A 25382-nucleotide genomic window follows, 5' to 3' on the forward strand; every position below is an offset into this window, starting at 1 on the left:
GCTCTTTACAACTACACTCCATGCTATCTGGTGGGAATAGACCTTCTCGTAGCACAAGCTCCTTACTGCTGAAGCCACAAAAATTCAACCCAAAAAACCCCACAAGCGAGCCGTCTCTGGAATTGCCCCGAAAATGTGGAACTCTCTTCCTCCGAGGGCCAGGACAAACCCTTCAACAACCCTCTTCATAAAAGAGAAAAAAATGTCATTATTGAATAACTTACTTCCCCACTAAGGAGACACATCTTTTAAACTCCCCAACTTCAATCCTGCGCCTGCCAAAATTTCTCTTTCATGCTACCCTTGTTTTGCCATTCTATTCAATGTCCATATCAGTTGTGTTAATCGTGGAGCTTCTCCTCATAACCACCTTATGTATACTGCATTTTAACTCCCAGTTACCAGAAATGGTCATGTTGGGGGTCCCGCCCCCCTCCCCGAGATCCTATGTGCTCTTCTTTGTATATTCTCTGTACAGCGCTCTGATACCAGAAATGGTCACGCTACATAACACTCCATGAATAAAATAAAAATTGGGTTCAGCACTCTACCCTCTTCCAGAGTTTATCCTTTCACTACTTCTACAAACAAAACTTACCAGATCTTCTGTTTTTTCACAGTAAGCATATTTCAAACAGCCTCCAAGATCAGTGATCTGGGGGATCAAATATAGTTTCTGAGTCCATCTTAGAAGTATAATTTCTCAAAGAACATCGGAGAGGTATGGGCCACTTGAAAGACAATTGGGGTATTTTTCAAGAAGGAAGTTTTTTCGGGGAGGGCTGAAACTGGTGGAAAGATTTTAGCTACTTTCGTGGATACAGATAAAGACAGTTCTTTAAATGGACCAGTACTCTCTGGTACTGAGTATACTTGCACTTCTTTATTTTAAGAGGGAGAGTCCCTGCACTTCTCAGAATCAAATAGGTACTCTGGTATAGGGTTCCTGCACTTCTATTTTTCCATTTAAAGACCTGAATAAAGAATTCCATAACTTGAGCACATGGCCCGAAGAAAGCCAGGGCAGTGGAGGATAAATTCTTGAAGTATTGGATATGGAGGCAAAAATTGTATTTGCCTCTATTGGTCGGGGAGCTCCCTAGATGGTCAGTTTATCAAAAAGGTATTTTGGGGTATCCTGTCCATCCCTGGGGTTTTGAAGGACTGCTCTTTCAGCTCAGAAGTAGAGTTCCTAAGAAAGAGCTCATCATGAGTTAGGAAGGGGCCATAGGCTGGTGAGCGGTACTGCTCCTGAAGCTCAATGGTAGAATTTATTACAAGTTTGTGTATGGGTCGTGTACTAACTAGTGAGAGGAGTTGCTCTATTTGCTCTGAGCCAGATTGGCACATGAGTCAACTCCACGTTTCCTTTCCTTGGAAAAATTGAAAGTGCTTTACTCAGTTTCCAGAGTGGAACCAAGCACAGTGTTTGCTTGTCTTGTAGGGAGGCCAGGAGTCTGCAAAGCTGTTTACGTGTTAGGAGCGATCTGGTAGGTGGGGAAGACATTCTGTCCTGGCTCAATTTTCGGGACAGGTCTGAGAGATGGACTTGTTGTTTTTCCAAAAGAGTTTTTCAACCTTTTCAGAAAAACATCACATTTATTTCTTTAATTTTGCTGAGATTTAGACTGTATGCAGGGATTGTTTGTTACCTCTCTGAAGTGTGCTCATAGCTCAACTATCAATTTACTAAAAGAATAAAATAGGTAAGTCGCCAACCATCTGGTCAGACCATATCAAGCCTCTTTTTCACCTGACCTGAAGTCTGCTAGCTCTTGGCATCCCTTTACCTATCATTCGGACTTTACATTCCCAAGAGGTGACTGGTTCGCGTTGCATTGGTGAGAGGTTAGGCACTAAGACTCTTACATAGCCATTTATGAATCTCCCTCATGGCCAAAATGATGAGGATGTACAAAAACAAAGTAACACATGAGAGTACGTTGATTAAACATAAAGAACAGGGGAAAAATGCAACCCTAATGACCAGAGAAAAACGGGGGTGGCGGGAATAATAATGCCTTAACACTTTTCAGCACAAGAAGGATATATTCCACAAAGTAAGGGAGTTATTTTCTGTGATGTAGGCTCTGCTCATTTTGCCAAGTGTGCCTTTACTCTGCAACCCTAGTGGGCTACAGCCCTCCATATTTAGAGATTTATATCTGCCTGGCGGAGATCTCCATGCCTTCAGAGGAGTTGCTATCTTGTTGAAAAAGTAATCTAAACATCGGCCCTAAATAGGATGAACTATTTAAGGTACTTAGAATTGATGCCTGTCCAGTCTTTGGTCTGAAGTTTCCGCCTGCGGAAAAATGGTGGTTCGCCTGACTGTACCTAGAGCGGGTGGATTGTCACCTTGGGGGGGATGGTACTACGACACATTTGTGGCAGAGCAAACCGCCCACCAAACTCAAAATATGCTGCTATGTCTTTAAAGCTTGAAAAAAGGCCACACGGTCCAGAACAAGGCAAATATCTGGTGGAGGAGAATTTGACAAATGCGGAGCAGCTGCAGAGAATGTATGTTTAGAGAAAGCTGGTCGTTGAAACATAAGAAATTCTACACCATGACCTGCTTAAATCCTGCGCCATGAACTACTTAACTCCTAGCCTCTCTGGAGCCTCAGATCTTTAGCTTGTGAGCGAAGTCAACAGGTTGGCCCTGAAGAAGGCTGTGCAGACAATATTCCCCGCCGTCCTAAAGTGCAAGGGCAACCCTTGCAAATTAAACAACACTGCAGTAATATGATACCGTTTGCTAGTGCCAGAAATCAAATGGGCAGTAGTGTGCAAAACCAATTTCCAGAGCAAAAAAGTGCGCTACTAGGTAAGCCAACCATTTGTGTTGTCTTCTTTCCATCTCTGAAATCGTCATTACTGGTTTAGCTTCCCTGGTAAAACTGTGGAGGTGGTTGCATGCTAACTTTAAGACCACACAATCAATCTTTGATCTTCTTAAAAAGTCGGGATTCCTCCAAGCACAAGACGAAGACTGACACTTGTTGGGTGATGGGCAGTTTGCTGTGCGCTGCTGGTGATTGGCACCGTCTGCTTGTGGTTTCTCCTGATGGATTTTAGTATGACTGCAGCGCACTTCTGTTCTTTCTGGTAGTGTGTCTGAGTGTACGTGGTATGAAACTTAAATTATTTTTCCTTTCCTTTCCTTTCCTTTCCTTTCCTTTCCTTTCCTTTCCTTTCCAGATTGAGTGTACTGAAGTCTGTCCACCTGGTTGCTTCCCCCTCTTCCTCACCTCTCTCTGTCTCTGTTGTGAGGTTTGCCCCAGGAATCCATCTGGTCTTTGCAGCGACTATGCATGACTGTTCAATGATGGTCCCACATCTTGGCGAAAGGCAGGTCGCACCATCATTGGTGGTCTGAGCTAGGCTCTTCTGGTTTTTAATAGGTTCAAGATTGTCTCCTTGTCATAGCTCAAGAAAAGCTCAGACAGTCCAATGCCACCTGTTTGTTTGGGAGACAGATAAAATTGTTGGGGAGAATTTTCCGAGTAGTGCAGCCTTTCGCTGTGTCCTGGGTGGGTGGCCACAAGGTTCTTATTGATGCATTTAATAACCGTAGCCTCCAGCAATGAGTGTTCCTTATCTGGCAGCACATTATTTGGGAACAAAAAGAAGACCATAGGGCTTCCGTTGTGAAATGACTTCAATGGCTGCCCCCCCTCCCCCTTACCGACTTACAATGTGGTGTCCTTGAAGCACCACCTCTGCTTGGCCTTCAAGAGGTGGTAGCTCGTGAGCCACACTTAAGAACAAATGTTCCGAGGTTAGACATTCTTATAGTAAACCTGAGATTTTCATATCTTATACATAACATAACGTGTATTTATAAAGTGCACATTCACCCAAGGGCACACAGGCACTGAATAACAATTATGGTTACCAAACTCAATGGTACTCATTTTATTGACCTAAGAAGGATGCAAGGCTGAGTGGACCCCTGGGATTTGAACCTGTGGCCATGAGGTCAAACACATGCCCCTACTGTGGAGGCATTAGTCCACTAATCCACCAGACCCGACTAATGTATATCTTCAAGGTATGTAGATATGGAGTTAAGAAAAGTAAATCTATACTTTATATACTCTACGTTTGTGATATCTTGGTCCTCCGGACTTATGTCCCATTTTATTTTTGCCCTTGATATTCTGACATATTCCGGCCAAGAGACCAAAACAGCAGGGGCAACGGAAATGACATCACACTTGATGTGCCGGACAATCATATCAAAGGGCTGGTGCCCCCTTTCCCCCAGAAGTCCCCTGTTTGCTATTGAAGGCCTACAGGACAGACAAGAAGTGCAAACACAAAAGTAAATAAATACATAAAACATTTTAGCCCGGTTTACTTTCCGTACCAGCCACCTGGGTTAAGAAATCTGTGCCACTGGTGCCAAGTGCAAAAAGAACTATTGATGGACAGAATGCAGAACAATGTCATACATTCAGTACAGAGATCTGGGCTTAAATCCATCTTTTTTTGCTCGCCATTCCACTTTGGAACAAGACATGAAAATCAGTCTTGACCCTGCGCCCAATGGGAACAGTCAGGCCGGAACTGGTGCCAAGGGGCACTCTAGGGTACATACTTCTACCTCCAATTGACATCGGACTATACTCGGTGTCGAGTTAGTGGTCCTGGAAGATGAAGCCCACTGTGTTTGGGAAATGTGGGCTTCTCACGGTGCCACGAGGTGTCAGACAGACTGCTGTTTTCTGCCCTCTGCATCTTCACCGAGCAGGGCTTTATTTGGGCTTGGTGCAGAAAAGTAAAAGGTGACTTTCATCCGCGTGTTCTTCAGAGTTCAGCCGTTTCTCCGCCGGGCGGAGGGGGGGACCCCTCGGGTGGGGGTGAGGATAGACGGTAGGGAGAGTCACCTCTTTCTGCAGGGCCGGGAACGCGCGAGTGAGTCAGAGCAGTTTTCGGTGTCCTGGTGGCATCTGCGGGGGCGGCTGGGGTCATGGCAAGCTGCTGGGAGCAAAGAGAGGGTGGATGGGCGACGGAGGGATCAGGGGAGGGAGACACGTGTCGAGAGCATGAGGGAGATGGCGGAATGAAGGGTCAGGTACAGACGAGGGAGCACTGAGGTGTTTGGGAGTGGCGGGAGTTGAGAGAAGGGGTGACCGGTAGATGGAAGCCAGAGCCATCACGGAGACGAGGGCGCATCGAAGGCCCCATTGAGCGTGGGTGTAGCCAGATAATAAAAATACCCCCAAGTTGAAATAAAAGCTCTGATGGCACCAAGCAACCGAGGCAAGTGATCCCACTCCAACCCAGAAGTGCTCCCTAGTATCTTCAATCTACCAGTTCATCCCTTTAGCCTTCCACTGACCCACTGGAATTCCTTATTTCACCTTAAGGTTCTGTCATGCATTGATTTTTTTTTCTATTTCATCTCATTAAATCTTTCCTCATTTCAATCACCCATCTACTCTTCCACTCTTCCACTCTTCCATTCATCCATCCATCCACCCTTTCACCCAGTCATCCATTCATGCATCCGTTCATACAGTAACCGTCCCTCCTTTTCCTCTACCATCATTTTCCCTGGCCATGAACCTATCCATCCCTTTTACTCTGCCGTCCTTTCACCCAGTTATCCTTCTACTCATCCATCAACTCTGCCATCCTTTGACCACCCTATCCATTCACACACTCATCCATCTCGTCAATCTACCACCCTGAATGAATGTATAGGTGGGTGGGACACTTCTGCCTTTGAGGTAATACGCGAGGGTTCACCTGAGGCCCCTCTGACGTACACGATGAACCCCGCCGAGCCATGATAGGACGCTTTACTGCGGAGGTACAACGTGAAGCGTCAGTTCAGAGGTCAGCGTGAGGGTTGTTTAGGCAACCCCGAGTCGGAGGTTTATTTGGGAACGGAACCTGTGGCTAAAGCATGGGTGGTACAAGCCACTAAGAATTGAGGTGCATTGACAGTGAGAGCAGCGTGCGGGCCCCGCTTCTGTAGTAGTAGGAAGGAATAATGTATATTGAAGGACACGTGGCATTAGCGTGGGTGCCCGCAGGGTCGAGGAATGCGAAGAATGCAACAGGTGTGGATGGAGTGTGTGGGGAGCGATGAGAGGAGAGATAAAGACGCGGGCGGGCGGGGAGGGAGGGGTGGAGGTGGTGTGCCTGCAAGGCCCTGACCCTCCCCCCTTCAGCCTCTTCCTGGCCTGCAAGATGTGTCATCAGGGCGCCTCTGATTCACCCTCTTTGAAATGGTGTTTCTTCATCTGGAAGGAATGTCTTTTGCTCCTCAGGGGGGGAGGTTGGGGAAGGAGGCCTGCCCGCTCCCTGCCTGCCTCTGAGCAGCCAGAGGTGCAGGCAGTTCCTCCCTCGAGCTGCAGAGGGCCTGGTCCCTCGCCAGGACATTGATGGGCTGGGGTCGGTGCTTTAAATGGTTATATAGAAGTGCTGGTACTCATTCTATAAAGTACTTGTTTGCGCCTTAGAAGTGCCGGTACTCTCCCGTTAAATATATTGCTGTCAGGGCAAGTGCTCTCTCTTTCGAATTAAAGAAGTGCAGTGCTGTACCGGACAGTACCTGCCCATTTAAAGCACTGGCGTGGGTTGTAGAGGTCGGCGAGCCTGCCACAAGCCATATGCCAGGACTGGCTCTGCGGGACGTCCATTGAAACCCTGGAGTTGAAAACGATCGAGCCAGCTGTATGCATGGCGCTCTCACCTGAGAGGAGGGAGACTAGGGTGTTAGACAGGTGATCGTGTGGATGTCCTAGACTGGAGTGGTGTGAAAGGGCTGTTATGCTACTGATGATTTTTCAGACGCATAACCCCCGTCTAAGCACCTCCACAGTACTCGCATCACCAATCGGAGTAGGATCAGTAACTAAAAACAACAACAAAAAACCCACCTGTGAAGGACGTGCAATCAAAACAGGGGAAGCAACATGGGGGATGGCAACAACACGGGGGGGGCACAGAAGCACAGGGTGATATAGAGCAACATAGAGATGAGGGGAGCACAGAAGCAGAAGGTAAGGCGGAGTAGGGACACAGAAACACGTGGCGAGTCAGAGCAGCACAGAGACAGGGGCCAGAGAAGCACATAAGGGACACAGCTGGAAAACACATGTACGTTCATAGAGTGCTTAACTAAAAATAGAAAAGCAGAACAAAAACAAGCAGTGTAAGAACGTAGTAATGTGTTCATGCTCCAGGCGAGGGGAAAAGGGACAATCTCACAATGGGGAAGCAAAGCCCACACAAGTTCTCAAATAAGAAGCAAGCAAATGAGTGACAATGCGGTCAACCATTGGTAAAAAAATGGCAAGCTGTAAGCCCTCCGTAAACTTACAAAAAGTCTTGCAACACTCAGTACATTCGAGACCTAAAAAAGCAAAGTGCAAACTCTTTGCTGAAGTCTGTCTCTTCACGTATGCCACAGTAAAGACCTGAGACCTCTTCGTTTTGCTGATTCACTGAGGTGTAGAACCTCTCCTCCTGCCTGAGACCTAAGGTAACAGAGATTAGGGGTGGATTGCACTATGATGGGATGGGGCACGAAAGGAGAACAATATCACTCTAGTAACTGAACTGCACACTATGCAATTGGAAATCTTGGTTTTAATCCAACATTCATTCTTGACCAAATTGTGTGAACTTAGGAAATTAATTTGTTTTAGTATACCTCTCTTTCCATTAAAATCACATTTGAGAGCATCTTCAAATAATTATGAGCATAATTCATGCTTGACAAAAACCTTTCTTGTATGTTTTAATAGAATGTAAGGTTGCTCTATTTATAATAACAATATAGGCCACAAGTAGAGGGCACTTGACAAATGTCTCTTAGTTCAGCCATTCATGGTGCCTTCATCCATGGGCTTGAGAGGAGACAGATGAATGTTTATAAGTTTATGTTTAGAAACTATCACCTCAAATAAATTAACATAGCTTTACTAAAGTGAAATGATGCCGCTTGGTAAAGGAGTACACAATTTTGAAGAGTCTTGATCATATTTTCACAATATACTTGTTGCACAATTTATATGTAAATATTTTGATGGCTTGGTTCATGCTCTTGAAGCCACATATGACTTTGGGTAGGCTCCTAGTAATTTGGTAGCTTGCTCCACGAAGTCACTGCATCACTGGCCAGTACGACTTCGCCTATTACCGGTTACTGTCCCGTCAATTCATTGGATTCTCACTCTTATTCTGTCACTGGCCTAGTGCACTTCGGTAGACTCATTCATTTCACGTAACTGGGCCAGCACACTTGAATAGAGTCTAATTTGATCTCCGAAACTGGCCTCACGTCTTATTCGTTCCTGGTCACTGGCCTCACACACTTCAGTGGAGCCTCTCTCATTCTCCGTCCCTGGCTTCAAGCACTACAGTGGAGTCTCCATCATTCTTCATAACATTTACATGAACTGATTGACTCTCCATGTCTGCTCTGTTCCTCCAAATCTGACTTCTGCCCATAATGCATTGCTATTAAGTCCCCTTTATGGGTTGTTGACGAAGGTCCTCTCCATGCTTTATTATCTACGCCCCTCTTTGCTCAGCGGCATTCACACTGCTGACCACAGCCCTCTGATTTCTGTTACTCCCTCCCTTAGGACCTTTGGAGGTGAAGTGATCTCGTAATTCTCTTCATTCGTGCCTAGTAATGACCAGTTTATGTGGAAGCGATCTTCAAGATCTGTCGCCATCTCATGTGGCACAGCGTTGCCTCGGGCACAACCCTGCCTCCCTTGCTCTTGAACATTGATTGGAGCTGCCGGAAGTCCTCTTGGATGCCACTGGAATGTCTATTCCTTCCTCAGTAGACCGATAATACCCAACCCTAGCTTTGCATCTCTGCACTGAGCACCACGGTCCACTTTAACATAAGCTTCACTGATGTCCATCCATGGGTGTCCGTCCATGTCCCTAAACATCACCCTTGCACGACAGAATCCTTCTCTCTTCCTCCCTTCCGCTTCCAACCAGAGCAGCTTTCTTCTTACCTACAGGAGATCACCCGGCCCTCACATCACCTACCACACCACCTTCAAATCCTTGGTTTTGTAGCCATGCAGATCGGAAAACCACTACAAGCTCCGCAGAGGGCACTGCTTCTATTATTTCCTCTGTGTAGCTCTGGTCACAGTCACCCTGGGCTGAGTTTCCCGACTCCTCCATAGCCGCTCCATGATTGCTTCCTTGAGGAGCAGCCTCTGCTCTTCAACGTGTCCTGTTGCCAGACCAGATCACATATCAGTGGCTGTGAAAGCCATCCATTGGCTTCGTATCAAAGTGAGCATTATTTTCCGAATCTGTTCTCCGTCTCATCATATGGACCCTGGATCTTTCATCCGAGCACTCGCCACAATCGCTGTAGGGATGTTCTTCACCTCACCATACCCCACAACAAGGAAACCAAGACATCTGGATGTGACTCTGTTAGAAGAACTTTTGGCTACTGTTTTCAGGTGCCTGATGGAAAGAGACCTGCGATCCACTACCTCCACTCTACCCACAGCACCTTGTCCTGCTCCCTGAGTCCTGTAGCTGACTCCTTACTGTCAACTCTTCCTGCAACCTTTCCCATCCTTCAACACTTCTCGTCCTCTTACCAGCTCCAGGCTTTCTACTGTTCCTGTAAAGCAATTGAGTCCCTTTCCACTATGAAGCCATACGTAAATGTATGATTTAACAAAGGTCTCAGGCCACCCCTATATCACTGCCCTTTTACATTTCAGTTCAGGTTTTACTTGTTGAAAAACTTCATACTCTTCACAGGATTCCCACATATTCCCCTATCCGACAGTCCCGCAAGGCTAGACTAATATTCCCTATAACAGGAAGTAACCGATGACATCCCAAACCTCAGAGGAATCTCACCCATTCCCCAAGCTTCTAGTCTCAAGCACTTCATTTAGTCACACACTTTGTTTGGGTCGTGTTGCGTTAAGTTATAGGGTATGGACCTGTATTGCTCTGGGCGTTATTCTGCACAGATGTAGGATTTCCTGCTGAAAGAGTCAGCTTAGTGTCATGCTCTCCCTTCTCCAGTGTTTCTTACCTCTCTGTCCTACTGTCCAGGTCTCTCTTGTCCGAGTCTGTGTCTCCCTGCCCTATTTTCCATGTCACCAGTTCACTCTGTCTCACTGCCCCATTTCGACCTGTCTCTGTACCCATGTTTGTGGCCTCTTCACACTGTTTTTCTCTTTCTGTTTATTTCTGTCCAAACCTACATGTTTCTGGGCCCTAGTGTTCACGTGGCCCTGCCTGTGTCAGCTTCACATCCTTGAGTCTGTGTATTACTGTTGTTCATTTGGTCCTGCTTGTGTCTGCATTCACATCCATGAGTCTGTGTTCCATGGTTCCTGTGGTCCTGCCTGTGCCTGCTTCACATCCTTGAGTCTGTGTATTACTGTTGTTCATTTAGTCCTGCTTGTGTCTGCATTCACATCCATGAGTCTGTGTTCCATGGTTCCTGTGGTCCTGCCTGTGTCTGCCTCACATCCTTGCCTCTGTGTCCAGCTGTTCGTGTAGCCGTGCCCTTCCTGCTCCAGAGTTTCTTGGTCCCAGTAGCCCACTGCTCTCATGTTTCAGTGGACTATCACTCATTCCTAACAATCCTGATTTTTCCACCAGCCCCTGGCAGATCTCTCACATAAGTATTAAGTAATCTGCACATTTAGCCTCCAGCCTTGGTACCATGGTCTTCACAGCCGGTTGTAGCAAGTGGAAGGCCCAGGAGCCGCCTCTTGTTAGGTGCTGGCCCAGTGCCCAGGCTGGACCAGCCTTGGTGTTAGCTGATCCTTGGTCTTGGATACCATCCGCATGCCCAGCCCTGTGACGCCGCGGCTAATATTCGTTCTGTACTGCTGAATCTGGGCCTTCAGTTGTTTGTTGGGACTGACGACGGACACTGGAGCCCACCTCGCTGCCAACACCTGGGCTGTCTATGACTTAACACCCCAAAATATCCAATTCACCCTCTGACATCACTGCCCAAAATACCTATCTCACATCACTTCAAGAGTTGGGGCCCTGACTCATCATGTGTATTCTTGGCCACGCCAATCTCTATGTGCCTGATTCAACAGGCCACTCCTGACAACGTTGAGAGTCTACTGCTGTGTCCTTGGTTTTATATCTTGAGGAGATTTCTCACTTTTAAGGAGAACGCAAAGATTCGAAGAAGTGTCAGAAATGTAAGATAGTCACAGATTCCTTAAAATGCTCGTGTGTGTACACTTTCTTTACTTTGTGCAATTAAGTTCACCCTTCAAAGCTCTGTAGGTGCATTTCAGCAAGCCCTCAACTGTATATACCCAGGCCATCACCTCAAACCACAATACAAGAGAACACAGGCCCACCCTATAAGGTCCTGCGAAGCTAGCGGATGGCTAGTGGGGCTCTGCATCATCCAGCATGACCAGTTAATTCACACACATACAAACCCGCCAGTCAATACGCTAGCCAAGTAATCCAGTTAGCACCCAAGCACCCTGGTCAGGCCTCTGGCCATATTCCACTAATTTAAAACACATCTATTCATCAACAACAAAACATCAAAATATCCTCAATCAGCCTGCTACAACTGAACAACAACACCCAACTGCTCTCGAATCCTCGAAACCTTTGCAGGAAAGTTCCAAACCAAAATGGCGCTGTGAGGCCATATCAGTGGTACATGCCATATAAATGTGTGTAACGCGCATTAATAGACCACCCATTGTATGTCGGTCCAGGGTTCTGGGTAGTTCTTCTGTCTGCCTCACGTCTATTGCATTTAGTGGGAGTGCATTCTCTCCCACCTGCTTTCTCATGATATGCTCTTAAATGTTATCTTAATTGTTGACAAATTAAAATGTACACATAGATTCATTAAACTCTCTTGTTGTATTCTCTCCTCTTTTTTTATTTGCCACTTTTTCTCTTCTATTTCTTCTCTCTGCCCTTTTAAACCCCCTCTCACCTCACTGTTCTCCTCCTGCTTACTTTTCTCCTTATCATTCTTTCATTTTCCTCTATTTTCCACCCACTTTTCTCTTTTCCGATCCCCTTTTTTCACGCAATCTCCCACACCTTTTTCTTTATCTTCTCACACACCACCCCTCTCTCTCCCATCATCTTTTCTGCCTCCCTTTATCCCCTTTCTTGCTTGTATATCCCTCTGTTCGCTTTCATTTCCCTCTCTTGTCTTTCTCTCCACCTCCTTGGCTCCTGCTCTTTCCTCTCAGGCACCAAATGCGCCCAAGGAAAGACGTGGAGCTCCGATCTGGGCAAGTGCATGAACTGCGGGACCTGCAGGGAGGCGCCCAAGAGTGACTTCTGCGGCTCATGTAAGTATGATGCCCATTCGCGGGGGTTCTTCAGTGGCATAAGAAAGACTATGGGACACCTTGAACACACCAGGGTCTGCACTTAAGCCGGACCCGTTTCAAATTGTATGTAAACCTCACTTAGGAAGATCATAATTATCTCCATATTTTACGCCGATGATACTCAGATTATCATCTCTCTTTCCTTACAAAGTGATAACATCTCCACCCAACTTAACTATTGTTTCAAACATGTGGCAGACGGGATGGTAGAAGCAGCCTCAACTTAATTGGTGAAAACACTGAGCTAATGGTGGGAAGCAACCCCAATAGACGGATGGGAGTGAATCGTCCAGAATGTCTTAGCGATCAACCCACCTAAAACCAGAAGTCAAGATGCTTGGCTTTTTTACTCGATGACACGCTTTGTTTGCCATAAGTTGGCAGGGTATGCCCAGACGTGAGTCCCTTGCTCACTTTGCCACTGGATTCAAGCAAGCCTGGCTGAAGACGGCTGTAATGCCAGAAACCGGTCCTAGGAAGCTTGTTTCCGGTCCAGGGAAGGCATGGCTTGGCAGTTCGGGCTGGACTGTTCCCATGAGGCACAGGGTCAGACTGATTTGCATATGGCCATGTCTGAACTGGGGTGGAAGAGTGGGCTAAAGAACGGTGATGGATTAAACCCAGATCTGTTGACTGGGTTTGAGTGTTTGATTGGTTCAGATGCTCCGTCCATCACCACCCCCTTTTGTAACGCTTTCCATGACAACCCAATGTAAAAAATAGCTGCAAAAGGCTTTGGCTCGCTTAGAGCACTAAGAAAGCTTTTGAGATGGCTACCTGAACCATAGCGCAGAATTGTGGTGCAAGGATTGGTCATCTCCTGCCTGGATTACAGAAGCTCCCTATACCTGGGAAGTCCCAAGGCTGTCATCAGCAGATTACAGGTCATCCACAATGCTGCTGCCCTCGTACTTTTTAAAAATCCCGAAATGTTAGTCCGCAACTGTGGCTCTGGCGAGCCTGCACTGGCTGCGGATGATTAAAAGAATACCGTTCAAAGCTCTGTGCCTGGCCCATCGAGCTATGTATAATAGGGCCCAATGTTAATTCAGAGACTCCTCTCACCCTACAATACCTCAGGAACACTGCTCTCTACCAGCCAGCCGCTGTTTATAGTCCCTATAATGAAGAGAACTAGAAGTGGAGAAAGTTATTTTGCGTCTATAGCCCCCAAGCTCTGAAACCCACTTCCCCAGTATATTAGGAAAACAGAGTCGAACCCAAATTTAGGAAATTGCTAAAAACTATCCTCTTCAACTAATTCTATTCTTTCGGCGGAGTTATCAGCTGCTAACGTAGCTCTGGGAGGCCCTTCTGGGTAACTGCACGCTTTATAATTCTTTATGAATAGAATAGATATATAAGCTGCAAGCACAGATCTCGGAGGTTTGTGTCTATAGAAAACAAAAATAAATTAGATATTAGCAAAAAATGAAATGCGAAAACAGCACCTAAAGTTTATTTTACCTATTGTACCGCAGTTGCATATTTTAAAAGTGGTAAGATGTGGTTTATCACATAAATGACTCAAAATGATACCCTAAAAGTGAGTCTGTTTCATGCCTTTGCAAAGGGCACATTTTTAACACGTTAAATAGATGTTCCGTGTTGAACGATGTGATGCTGAGGCAATCAGTATCACTCCAGGGAGAGATTGCTTTACAATTGCAGCCTGGTATTTCCATCCAACCCTCCCAACCCTTCCAACCCTCCCTGCCTCTTTCTTTATGCTGGTTGTGTTATTTTATACACTATCTTTGTGCCAAACAATGTTAAAAGTCCTGCCTTGAAGCTGGAGCTCTTTAGCACTCTCTTTTATAAACTGGTGCCTGTGAGCACAGGCCTGCACACTACTTGAGAGTTGGTGGGACTTCCAGGGAGTGCCTTGCACAGTTTAGCACAAGGTTCCAAATTATTACACCATAGCTAAAGTAGAGTCAGGGAGTTAGGCCCATTTAGTCCTTAAACCCTTGTCTTCTCACCACGTCACTAGGGACTCTGGCATGTTGCACACCCAGGGGCTATAACACATACAGGCAAAATGATTGTGTAAGAAAAGTAATCACGGCCCAAAACAGGGATGTTCCCTTTGAGACTGAGGTGGTGCCAAAAGTCCAGTGGATGCTGAGTCTTTCAGACAGAGCATTCCCATAAGTCTCTCGGAGGTCACCTCTTTTGTAAATTAGAACTAGGGTAGTTTTCTCATTCATAGACTGGTTGGGTGGGAGGATATAATCGTCAATAGAAGAACATTTTCAATTTATTTTAATTTAATTACTTTTTTTATTATCCACTTACACTTCCGAGGGTCCCCCGGGCTAGAGGGTTGGAAATGAGCCTCTGGGTTGTATTGAAAGCATGTATTTCATACCCCTCCTGGTTTGGTTTTCTCCACACAGGCACGGAAATAGCTCCAAAGGAGTATGCGTGGCTGTGGCCTGTGGTGGGCAGCGTGGCAGGCGTCTTAATTCTGGTGTTCGCCATCGGCGCGTTCCTCGTAGTCCGAAGATGCAAGAAGAAGGAGAAGTTCACCAGTAAGTATTCACCCCTGTTAGCAATCCACCGGTGCTCATTTCAGAGCTCCACCCAGGTTTTAGTCTGACCTCCACAGTGGCCAATAGACCTGATTCCAGGGAGAGAAATTTCAAGGTCCTGTTTTTATAATGACAATTGCTTCAATGGGTGAGGGAGAGTCTGTTTTGACCATGTTCTATTTATTTATATAAAGTGCATAAGAGGCCTTACAAATCCAGTTACAATTTGTAATAATGGGACTACCGAATAAAGCACGACCCCTAGAAAAACATCATTTTATGACTCTCCACCATGAAAGAACACTTATTATGGCATTACATTCTTAACAATGAATCTTAATAAATTAATTAACGGAGACCATGAGGTCATTCTTAACTTTGTATGAATATTAATAGAAGCCTTTCAGTGCGAAGTAATGACAGAAGAATGAATTCAGACTTGTGTGCATGAAAGTACAGAGGGTAAAAAACTATAAGTGATGCATAGATGTTACAAACATCATCTGATCTATACCCATCAGTGAAATTGATTTGCAACACAGATAAGCCAATTTTCATGCCAAAATCTCTAAATCTTCAAGTTGTTGAACTGAACCTTTAATTTTTCCGTGGAAAATAATGTAGTTGTTGGAAAAAATCCCAACTTCAAACTGTAGATCCAGTAAAATTGCCAGTAGTCTGTCTTTTTGGGCATGACATGTCCTCTTATAATTGATTTAGTTGTGTTTTTTAAAGCAACAGCACCTTTGAGAAGCTATTGAATGGAAGAAGACCATTGTCGTGCCATAAGCTCCATGACAGAGACCGGGTGTAGAGTTTCTAAAACCCCTTTCTACGCATGGTCTACTTTAACTAAATGAATGTAGACATGAATTCAATCTGTATTTGTATGTACCTCCAGCTGTTGGGTCTCATTCTGAGTAGCTTAGTACTGGGGGTCATGCTAAAATCAGATGTGATTTTACTGTTCCTGTGCAGTAAATCAGACCCAGTACCATACAATTGCAAGTTAAACCTCATGGTATGGGGAAATTACCATGTGGGTGCGATTTCTTTCCATCATAAAAGCACACTGAATTCCCAATTCTATAGGACACTTAAAAATTCTTCTAGCACACACGTAACTACCTCCTCCATTTCTGGTTTTCTCCCAAACTCTCCACAATCGGGTGGTGTCTCTGCTTCAACTACAGTGGTTGATCTTCCTATGATAAGCGAAGCAGGGTTCCTATTGTAAAGATAAGATGTATCAAAGGGTTTTATCCATTTTGTGTCTGTGGGAAAATATGCTCATACATAAGGCCCTAGAGTTATGAGTTCTTCCTGGAAGCTGATAATTCCATAATTCACTTGTTGGTAAATGGTGTGTTTTCTTTAAGCGTTAAAAGAAGAATTATCTTTCTCGGCCTCGTGTCTTTCAGAAATGTTCATATAGGGAATTGTCCTTCGAGGAGGATTTAATTCACAGAGATGTACTGGTGTTTGGAAGAGATGTTATTAAGAGTACAATATTCATGAATTGGAAGTTGCTTCCCAAGGAAGCACCGCCCAGGGTAGTGGTAGGGATGTTGTCCCTCCTTGCACCATTACCATAGTCCCCAGCCTGGGTGCAGAAAGCACCCAGGGTCCCATGCATTTTATCAGCTCTGCACCACCAGATAAACACCCCGCACCGCAGCCGAGGTGGATTATCGCGTCGTAAATTCATCTGTCCGGCTTTGCTGTCTGCGTGCAGCTGTCACTCTCTTTAATATCTCATCAGGCAAAAATCTCTGGCTCCCATTGGCTGGCCGGTAACCGGAGACCGGGCCACGGGAGGTGTCTGTGGAAATGGCTGTAGCTGGCGGCAGGCGCGAGAGACGGCCAGCAGAGCTGCGACTCCCTGAGATGAGCAAATGTCTCTTAAATACCTTCCTAAATGTGATCCCAAACAGTGACCTAAGCCCCCTGCTGAGTTCAGCAAGCAGGTGTGAAGGAAAGCTCACACTCCCTCATGGCTCGTGCACGCATCTGTTTCAAAGATGTACGTCTGCATTTTTTATTATATTTATACGCCTAGTTTGTCACACATCTGACCCATCTTCAACTCTCTCCACTACCTGTCACTCATTCCCTGTAGGTCAACAGAAATCACTTGTGTGAAGAAGCCAATAAGCCAGGCTTGCAATTTGAGTCCTAACTATACGAATTAAAGAAAAAAAGCCAGCTGCAGTGAAAAAAACACAAAATGATTGCTTTCTGCATACACAAAATCTATGCCATAAAGAATGTAATGAGGTATTATGATTCAGTGTACTTTTGAGATGTAAAGAAAAACCCTCATGAAGTCCAGTGCGAGCACTCTAGAATTGGTGGAATGATACAGCAAATAACACGAAATGGGAGGATAATTCTGCTCTGGGTGTAGCTAAAGCCTTCTTTATGTAAAATTTAAAGAAATAGTAACAATAGGACTTTATTCAAATGTGCTGCAAAACAAGATCTAAAAATTACAGCGGTAAAACTACAATGGAACATTGGAACGACAGGAAATATACAGCTAAAGGAAGATCCTTAAATAAGGATACAGGAACACCATCTTAAAAGACTACACTCGTTTTTATATTTAATTTATGACCATGCCTTGGTAGGCTTTGTCAATAATGTTGAAATAAAGCCACTGGTTGTTTTGACTCCTGTCCCTTCATTTATGACCGGTATGAAATTAAATTAACTTCATTGCTTTATGCTCGACCCACTACAAGGATCCGTATAAGCCAGGATGTATTGCGCACATATTCTAAAGGAAGAGGTACACGCCAGGCCTGTGTCTTGTCTCCATCAATTTTTGCAACAGGGATAAATTTGCTTAGACGAAGAGTACACCCAAGGGGTATGATGGTGGCTGACATTATGCACACGATTTTGCTTATATTTATTATATCTTGTCATACATTGGGCGTATGGGGAACTTAAAAAAACTAGTCTGGCTCGCACAGTGGGAATTCTGAAAATAGTCCGGGCTAAATGCTAATTGGAACAAGTTGTGCTCACGCCCGATTTGGCTGGCTGAAGATTCCAATGCATCCAACAATATTCTCTTTAATTGTTAATACACTACTGTGTGATCTCTCGGGATCCAGATCTACCATGCTGAATCCGATCTCTTTACAGGAAACATCAAGGGTGCTCTAGGTTGCCCTGTTCCATTCTGAAAGAAACTCTTGCTTTTAACGGCCAGGAGGATAGGGTTGACGAAGATGAAAGTGTGGCCAAGATTTCTGTATTATTTTACCAACGTACCAGTGCAGTTGCCTAGAGCATTTTTAATGAGCTAGATAGTTATAATTGGATTAATATGGGGCGCTGGTAGCTGTATCCAAACTGTGGACGCTCACTAATGAAGGGGATTATGACTGCCAGATTTTGGCTGTACTATGTTGGCACAGCTCTAGTGCAGGTTTGGTGGTTTTCTGAGAGCTCATAAGTGGAGGCTAGGAAGGATTCGACTGGTATGACATAGGGAGAATTGGTTGATATGTTCTTTAGTATTCAAGGGACCAGTAGAATAGTGCTCAGACTATTGATAGTAGGTCGGTACTGTTGGGGCAGATGTTTAACTAAGACGGGTTCCATAGTGACATACACTCGGTTTATACCAATTAAGGAACTCATGTGGAGACAAGCAACGGTATGGACCTGGGGGTGTGACTACAATGAGTGGAGGATGAGTCAGGGATGACTGTCTTTCACCGTGGTAATGCAAATATTCCCTTAAGACAATTCTTGAAATATGGGGCATTTACTGAAGCAGCAAGACTAACTTTGGGATAGGGAACCTGATAGACCTGAAATCCTTCACCTGCTGCTTAGCCAAGAAGCCGTTCGGTACAGTGCTCTTTATATATATATATATATATATATATATATATATATATATATATATATATATTCGCGCTCCTGTTTCCCTGTTTCCTGCCGATTTAGGGAGCACTCTCAGATGGGTGCGTGATGCGGTTGCAGGGCCCGCAAAATATTTCGCTCAGGGTTTCCACCTTGTTCGCACTAGAAACCACGCACTCCGGGGGTAATTCTCAAAGATGTCTTTATTTCACTTGCTATATAACAAAGGGAAATGCCTAAACTGATACAACTAGTCAAACATGAATTCAACTCACAAAGGATGAAATCTCATTTCCGCCCGAGGTTTTGCTAATTAATAGCAATTTATTCATTCAATTTTTAGAAAAAGTTTTCAATTTTTTTCATATTATATACAATAAGACACTACACCATAACACTCGATACCAATATAACAATATGTATACTCATTCATACTTATCAAGCATATCACAGTCATTCAAAAGTGCATACATCCATTCATGCAAGATCTAACAATTCCCTCAATAAAAAATGTCTGCGAGGGAAAAAAGAAGAAAAGAATAGGAAAGGTTGCTCAATAAATCTATACGTAAGGTATAATACACAAATGTTTATCAACCTAGAAAAACAGTACACTTGAAATTTAGATACCAAACAGAATATTAGATGAAAACAATTTTTGTATGGCAATGTGTACAAAACTCAGGTGCAGTATTTTTCAACACTTGGGTTTAAGGGTAGAGCAACACTTAATACAAGGGCCTACGCGTTTCGAATCCCAATCGAAGTTAAAGTGGGATTCTCCTCAGGGCCAATGGAATATCTGAAAAACATAAAAATGATCTTTATGTAATAAAATTCTTAAGGTGCCTATGTTAAACTGAGGAGTGAACCACCACCATCCAAAGCAGCTTACCCAACTGGTCTGCAAGGCAACTTGGAAGGCGTAGTGAAGCAGAAATCTCTGCAGGGAAAAGGGTGATTACGTAAAAGGGGTGAAAGTCATCACACCAGCAACAAAACGTGTAATGAAAAAAGATGATTGGCGGTACCTGTCTAGTAAAACAGGAAGTCGGCGGGTATGAGCTAAATCTTTGGAAAGGCGCGGGGGATGTCTTTTTGCTGGTACGTGGAGATGATCTCACTGAAAAATGATGGTAATACCCATTTACTCATAGCCGTCCAAATATGCCATAAGGAGGCATAGAATCACAATAGATTGTCACCAAATATCTTACCAAACTGAGTAATCAGCCTAGAAGTCCGTTAAGGGTGTACGGATCCAGGGAAACACTTCTAGAACGACGTACTAAACCACAGTTAAAACGTCAGGTGTGTGTCACCACATTCTGCCCTAACGCCAACCAATTCAAAAAAGTAATAAATCAAAATTGGCACTTAGTCAAAAATCGAGACGAGTTCCACCAACAAAAAGGAGATAGACTTTCTGGACACTAAGGTCTATATCTCAAATGGCAAACTGGAAACAACGCTGTTTAGGAAGAAAACAGCAACGAACAGTATTCTCCATGGCAGCAGCTTCCACCCGAAATCGCTACTGAAAAGCATTCCATATGGGGAGTTTGTACGACTCAAAAGAAACTGCTCTAAACCAGAAGATGCCGAAAACAGGATTCTTGAAAGCAAAATGAGATTCCAGTCAAGAGGATATAAGGACTATGTCCTGAAAGACTGTAAAAAGAAAGCAGATAAAATCAGCAGAGTAGAAACGCTAGTGGAAAAACAACAATCCCCACAAGAAAGAGACCCACCGAGATTTATAACAACATACAGTAAAGAAAGTGAGCTAATTGCCAAAAAAATGAAGAAGTATTGGCATTTGATAAGCAGCGATCCGGATGTAGGACCAATAGCGGGGAAATTCCCCTCCATCACATACAAGAAAAACACATCCCTTCAAAACCTATTAGTTAAGAGTTACTTCCAGAGCAAAGAACAATCCAAATGGTGGACGGAACAAAACATAGGTTTTAAGCCATGTACCACATGCAAAGCATGTAAAATAGGCAAAAAAATGAAGACTGTGTTGGAACCTGATGGTAAATATATGCCGATCAATCAATACATCACCTGCACATCAAAAAATGTGGTGTATGTTTTGGAATGCAAATGTGGAATGAAATATATAGGATCCACCACGTGCATGCTGAAGAAGAGAATATTGGAACACATCCGAGCTGTCAAGAATTCAAACATGCTGTATGCTACCGCAAAACACTTGAGTATCTGCCAAAATGGGGACTGGCGAGCCATGACCTTCTATGGACTGAAAATGCTGAATAAATCTGAGAGAGGGGGAGACACAGTACGCCTCCTTCGACAAATGGAATCACGCCTCATTATCCGATTCCGCACGAAACAGCCACGAGGAATGAACTTTGGAGAGGATCTCCACATACATCTAGAGTGAATATGAACTGCAGCGAGATCAAAATATGGGATAAGGGTACTATACCCGACATTTCAAAAGACTGTGAACTTTTGAACAACTTGAAAAACTGAGATCTTGTGATAAGTTATGAAACTCAAGACGCCCTCAAGTGAAAACAACTATGGACGTTAAGTACTATACTTTTGTAAACAGAACACACTAGTCCTTTTTCTATTTTTATCATTCTTTTAATTATGTTTGCTTCGAAAAACTACATATCCCACAATGCCACTTTAAGGCTCATGTGGGCCAGTATAAAGAGAGAAAGCAAAAAGGGACTTGCTGACCGTGAGAAAAGCCGTGAGGCTGAAACGCGTCGGTGGAGTGTTGGTGAAATAAATAACTTCAAATAAGTATCCGGTTGTGCCGCCTTTCTTGTACTTAAAAAAAAAATATATATATATATATATATATATATTACCTACTGGCGGTCGCCAGTAGGTATATATAGTTAGGATTTTTTCTCTATGGGATTTTTGAAAATTCTATGTCTAATAACTTTGGCGTTTGTGGACGGAATTGGCTGAAATTTTCAGGAAAATGGAACATTTTGTTTGTGAGCAGCCCCTGAAAATTTGGGGGGGGTTCATCAAGGGGGGGCCGAGAAAAAAGGGGGGTCCCAAAACGCGTTTTTCCCATGTTAATTTCCATAGGGCGGTTGGCCTCACTTTTAGCCCGAACGGCTGAATGGATTTGCACGAAACTTGGCAAAATTGTAGGGACTGGTAGCCCGATGTGCCTTTGCTAGGTCTCAATATATGTGCTCCAGTGGATTTTGAGAAATTAACGTTCAAAAAAATATATATATCTGTGACAGCGTCCCGGGTAGCGCTCCGTTTCGCGTACTTTTCGCGTTACGGAGCTTTGCGAAGCGAAGCTGATTGGCTCTCCGGTGTCTGTAAACATTCCAAACAGTCCGTAGCGGCCGCCATCTTGTCTCTCGGTAGGATCGAGAGACAAGAGGAGGCCAAAGCGAAGGGGCAAATGACCATAAGGGGGCATAGTAGATCCTCCCTGACCCCCTAGGTTTGATGTGGGGTTTTAAAAGGGCCCCGCGGGGCAAAAAAAAAAAAAATAATAATAATCGAACGGCTGAATGGATTTGCATGAAACTTGGCAAAATTGTAGGGACCGGTAGCCCGATGTGCCTTTGCTGGGTCTCAATATATGTGCTCCAGTGGATTTTGAGAAATTAACGTTTAAAAAAAGATATATATCTGTGACAGCGTCCCGGGTAGCGCTCCGTTTCGCGTACTTTTCGCGTTACGGAGCTTTGCGAAGCGAAGCTGATTGGCTCTCCGGTGTCTGTAAACATTCCAAACAGTACGGAGCGGCCGCCATCTTGTCTCTCGGTAGGATCGAGAGACAAGAGGAGGCCAAAGCGAAGGGGCAAATGATCATAAGGGGGCATAGTAGATCCTCCCTGACCCCCTAGGTTTGATGTGGAGGCTTTAAAAGGGCTCCGCGGGGCAAAAAAAAAAAAAAACATCGTTTTTTTTTCGTGGGGTGCGCCCGGTTCGCGTAACGGGAAGCGGACTGGGGAGCGTACTACAAGGAAACAAGAATGATTGACTTTTAACTTATTGTATGTTTATAGACTTTTTTTTTTCTTTTTTTTCTGCTGAGTGACGTCTCGGCCTATCTCCACGGGATGCAGTCCCTACCATCTCGGCGTTTAAGCCGAGGGGGACCGGTAGTGTGGGAGAGATAACGTCTGTTAACGTTCGATTCGAAGGAAATCAGGAAGTGTTGATAAACATTGTCTGCGCCATCTTGCCTTTTTTCAAATGCCACACTTTTGTCGTGCACGGCAGCCATTTTAGATGCCTTGACCAGACCCACTCTCTGCACGCTGTCGATCCTTAGCATGGCTCCCCACCCTCGCAAGCATCTCCCCCAGGCACTGGTTACCCCCGCTCTCTGTCTTATGCATGGGCAATAAACCTCCCCCCATCTGCGCTGCTCTTCCCTGAGAATCACACCCTGTGCCCGCCCGACACCTCCCTTTCGCCCTATTCACTACCGCACCCTCTGAAACTCCTCTTCCTCTGTGTCCGATTGTCCAGGCCGGTCCCAGGCTATCACCTAGCCCTGCAGATGTAGTTTATGGCCCCAGTTGTAAAGAATCACCCCTCTTCAAAGGAGTTACAGTAGATCAAGGCCCCCACCCGATGAGATCCGTCACACCACACGTGTTCCTACTATCTGAAAACCATCCTGTATTGTAATTGGGGAGGGGACCGAGCCTGAAGCGGAAGATTCGAGGGACGCCTCTTTGTACATCAAAGTTTTTACAATTATGTGTCACATTAAAAATATATAGCACTCCAACAAAGTAGTAGGATTATAAAACTTTAATAACTTATAAATATATACAACGCAACAAAAACAGTAAGAACATTTAAACATTTTTAGGAAAAAAGAAGCAACAATGGTCAGTAGCTGTGTTTTGTGCGAATAGTCCCAAGGCAGCACAACGTGCTGAGTTCTGGACGGCACCCAGGGGATGTTGCCTGGGTGCCGCACTGGTTTTGGGTATCCTACAATGCAGCTCCGAAAAACGGCGTGGGGCGTCCCGGGGGGTGGCCTCGTCAGTAGCGGTCTGTTGTGCGAATAGTCCCAAGGCAGCAGAACGCGCTGAGATGTGGATGGCACCCAGGTGATGTCAAGTAAGTTGCCGCACTGGTTTTGGTATCCTACAATGCTGCTCCGAATAACGGCGTGGGGCGCCCCGGGGGGGGGGGGGGTGAGGTGGCGTGAACGGGCCTCCCCAGGTGGAGGCTCGTCTGCTGTAGTGGGGCGCCCCTTTACCGTTTCAGTTGCCATTCCGCCCGCTTTTGGTACACTGTGCCAAAATCCGCCATTCAGCTGAGTTGCGCCCACTCTTGCGGTGCAGCGATAGGCGGCTGCCACAGGACTCTCAAAATGGCGGCAGGCTCTTTCCTTTTTGGGCCTGGTCCACTGAAATGGCCCTGGGACACCTTGGAAATCGGACGCTTGTCTGCTAGGTCTTGGACCCCATTCTCGAAAGCGTCCCCTCAGCCTTGAAGATTCTACAAAAGTCTTGGGGGCCCCCGACTCCTGCAGGCTTCCGGTGGGGAGCGGCTGCCATGATTGCTCGCGGAATGACCACGACGGAGCCACGAGATGGTGGTGCTTTCATGCTGACGCCAGCTTCAGTCTGAAACATCCAGAAACAAGGTGGGGCTTTCATCGTTTGGGAAAAAAAAAGTTTTCATCCAATGAAAAGTGTTATTTTTAGGTCATATGATCAAGCCTTCCATCATTAGGAAACCAAAAGTAAAATGAACCAATGAAAAGTTTTATAAACAAGTCACATGGCCTGTTATGCGGCATAGGGTATAAAAAGCGTAGAAAATCCGTTGGCACGTGAGGCGGCGTCAGTAGCGGACCGATGTGCGAATAGGCCGAAGGCAGCACAACGCGCCAAGATCCGGATGGCACCGAGGTGGTGTCCACCAAGTTGCCGCACTGGTGTGGCCATCCTACAATGCTGTGCCGAAAGTCGGCGTGGGGTGCCCCGTTGGCCTGTGAGGCGGCGTCAGTAGCGGACCGATGTGCGAATAGGCCGAAGGCAGCACAACGCGCCAAGATCCGGATGGCACCGAGGTGGGGTCCAGCAAGTTGCCGCACTGGTGTGGCCATCCTACAATGCTGCGCCGAAAGTCGGCGTGGGGCGCCCCGTTGGCCTGTGAGTTCGCGTCAGTAGCGGACCGATGTGCGAATAGGCCGAAGGCAGCACAACGCGCCAAGATCCGGATGGCACTGAGGTGGGGTCCAGCAAGTTGCCGCACTGGTGTGGCCATCCTACAATGCTGCGCCGAAAGTCGGCGTGGGGCGCCCCGTTGGCCTGTGAGGCGGCGTCAGTAGCGGACCGATGTGCGAATAGGCCGAAGGCAGCACAACGCGCCAAGATCCGGATGGCACCGAGGTGGGGTCCAGCAAGTTGCCGCACTGGTCTGGTGTGGCCATCCTACAATGCTGCGCCGAAAGTCGGCGTGGGGCGCCCCGTTGGCCTGTGAGGCGGCGTCAGTCAGTGGGGGCTGTTTGAGGATCTGACTGCATTGGAAAGCAATGTGATGCTGTGCGTCGCCCCCAAGATGAAGGTTCCTCGGCTGCAGTGGGGCGCCCCTTGGTGTT

General features: G+C 45.6%; 1 protein-coding gene across 1 annotated transcript in view; it reads left to right on the plus strand.

Moving 5' to 3' along the window:
* LOC144768640 (tumor necrosis factor receptor superfamily member 12A-like) overlaps nt 1-25382 on the plus strand; it is a 39466-nt gene that overhangs the window by 5569 nt on the left and 8515 nt on the right. Inside the window, exons 2-3 of the mRNA XM_078652451.1 lie at nt 12231-12332; nt 14774-14908. Of these exons, the coding sequence (XP_078508577.1) occupies nt 12231-12332; nt 14774-14908 (237 nt within the window). The remainder of the gene's footprint in view (nt 1-12230; nt 12333-14773; nt 14909-25382) is intronic.

This window comes from Lissotriton helveticus, chromosome 7 (assembly GCF_964261635.1).
Source record: "Lissotriton helveticus chromosome 7, aLisHel1.1, whole genome shotgun sequence".
Classification (NCBI taxonomy): Eukaryota; Metazoa; Chordata; class Amphibia; order Caudata; family Salamandridae; genus Lissotriton; species Lissotriton helveticus.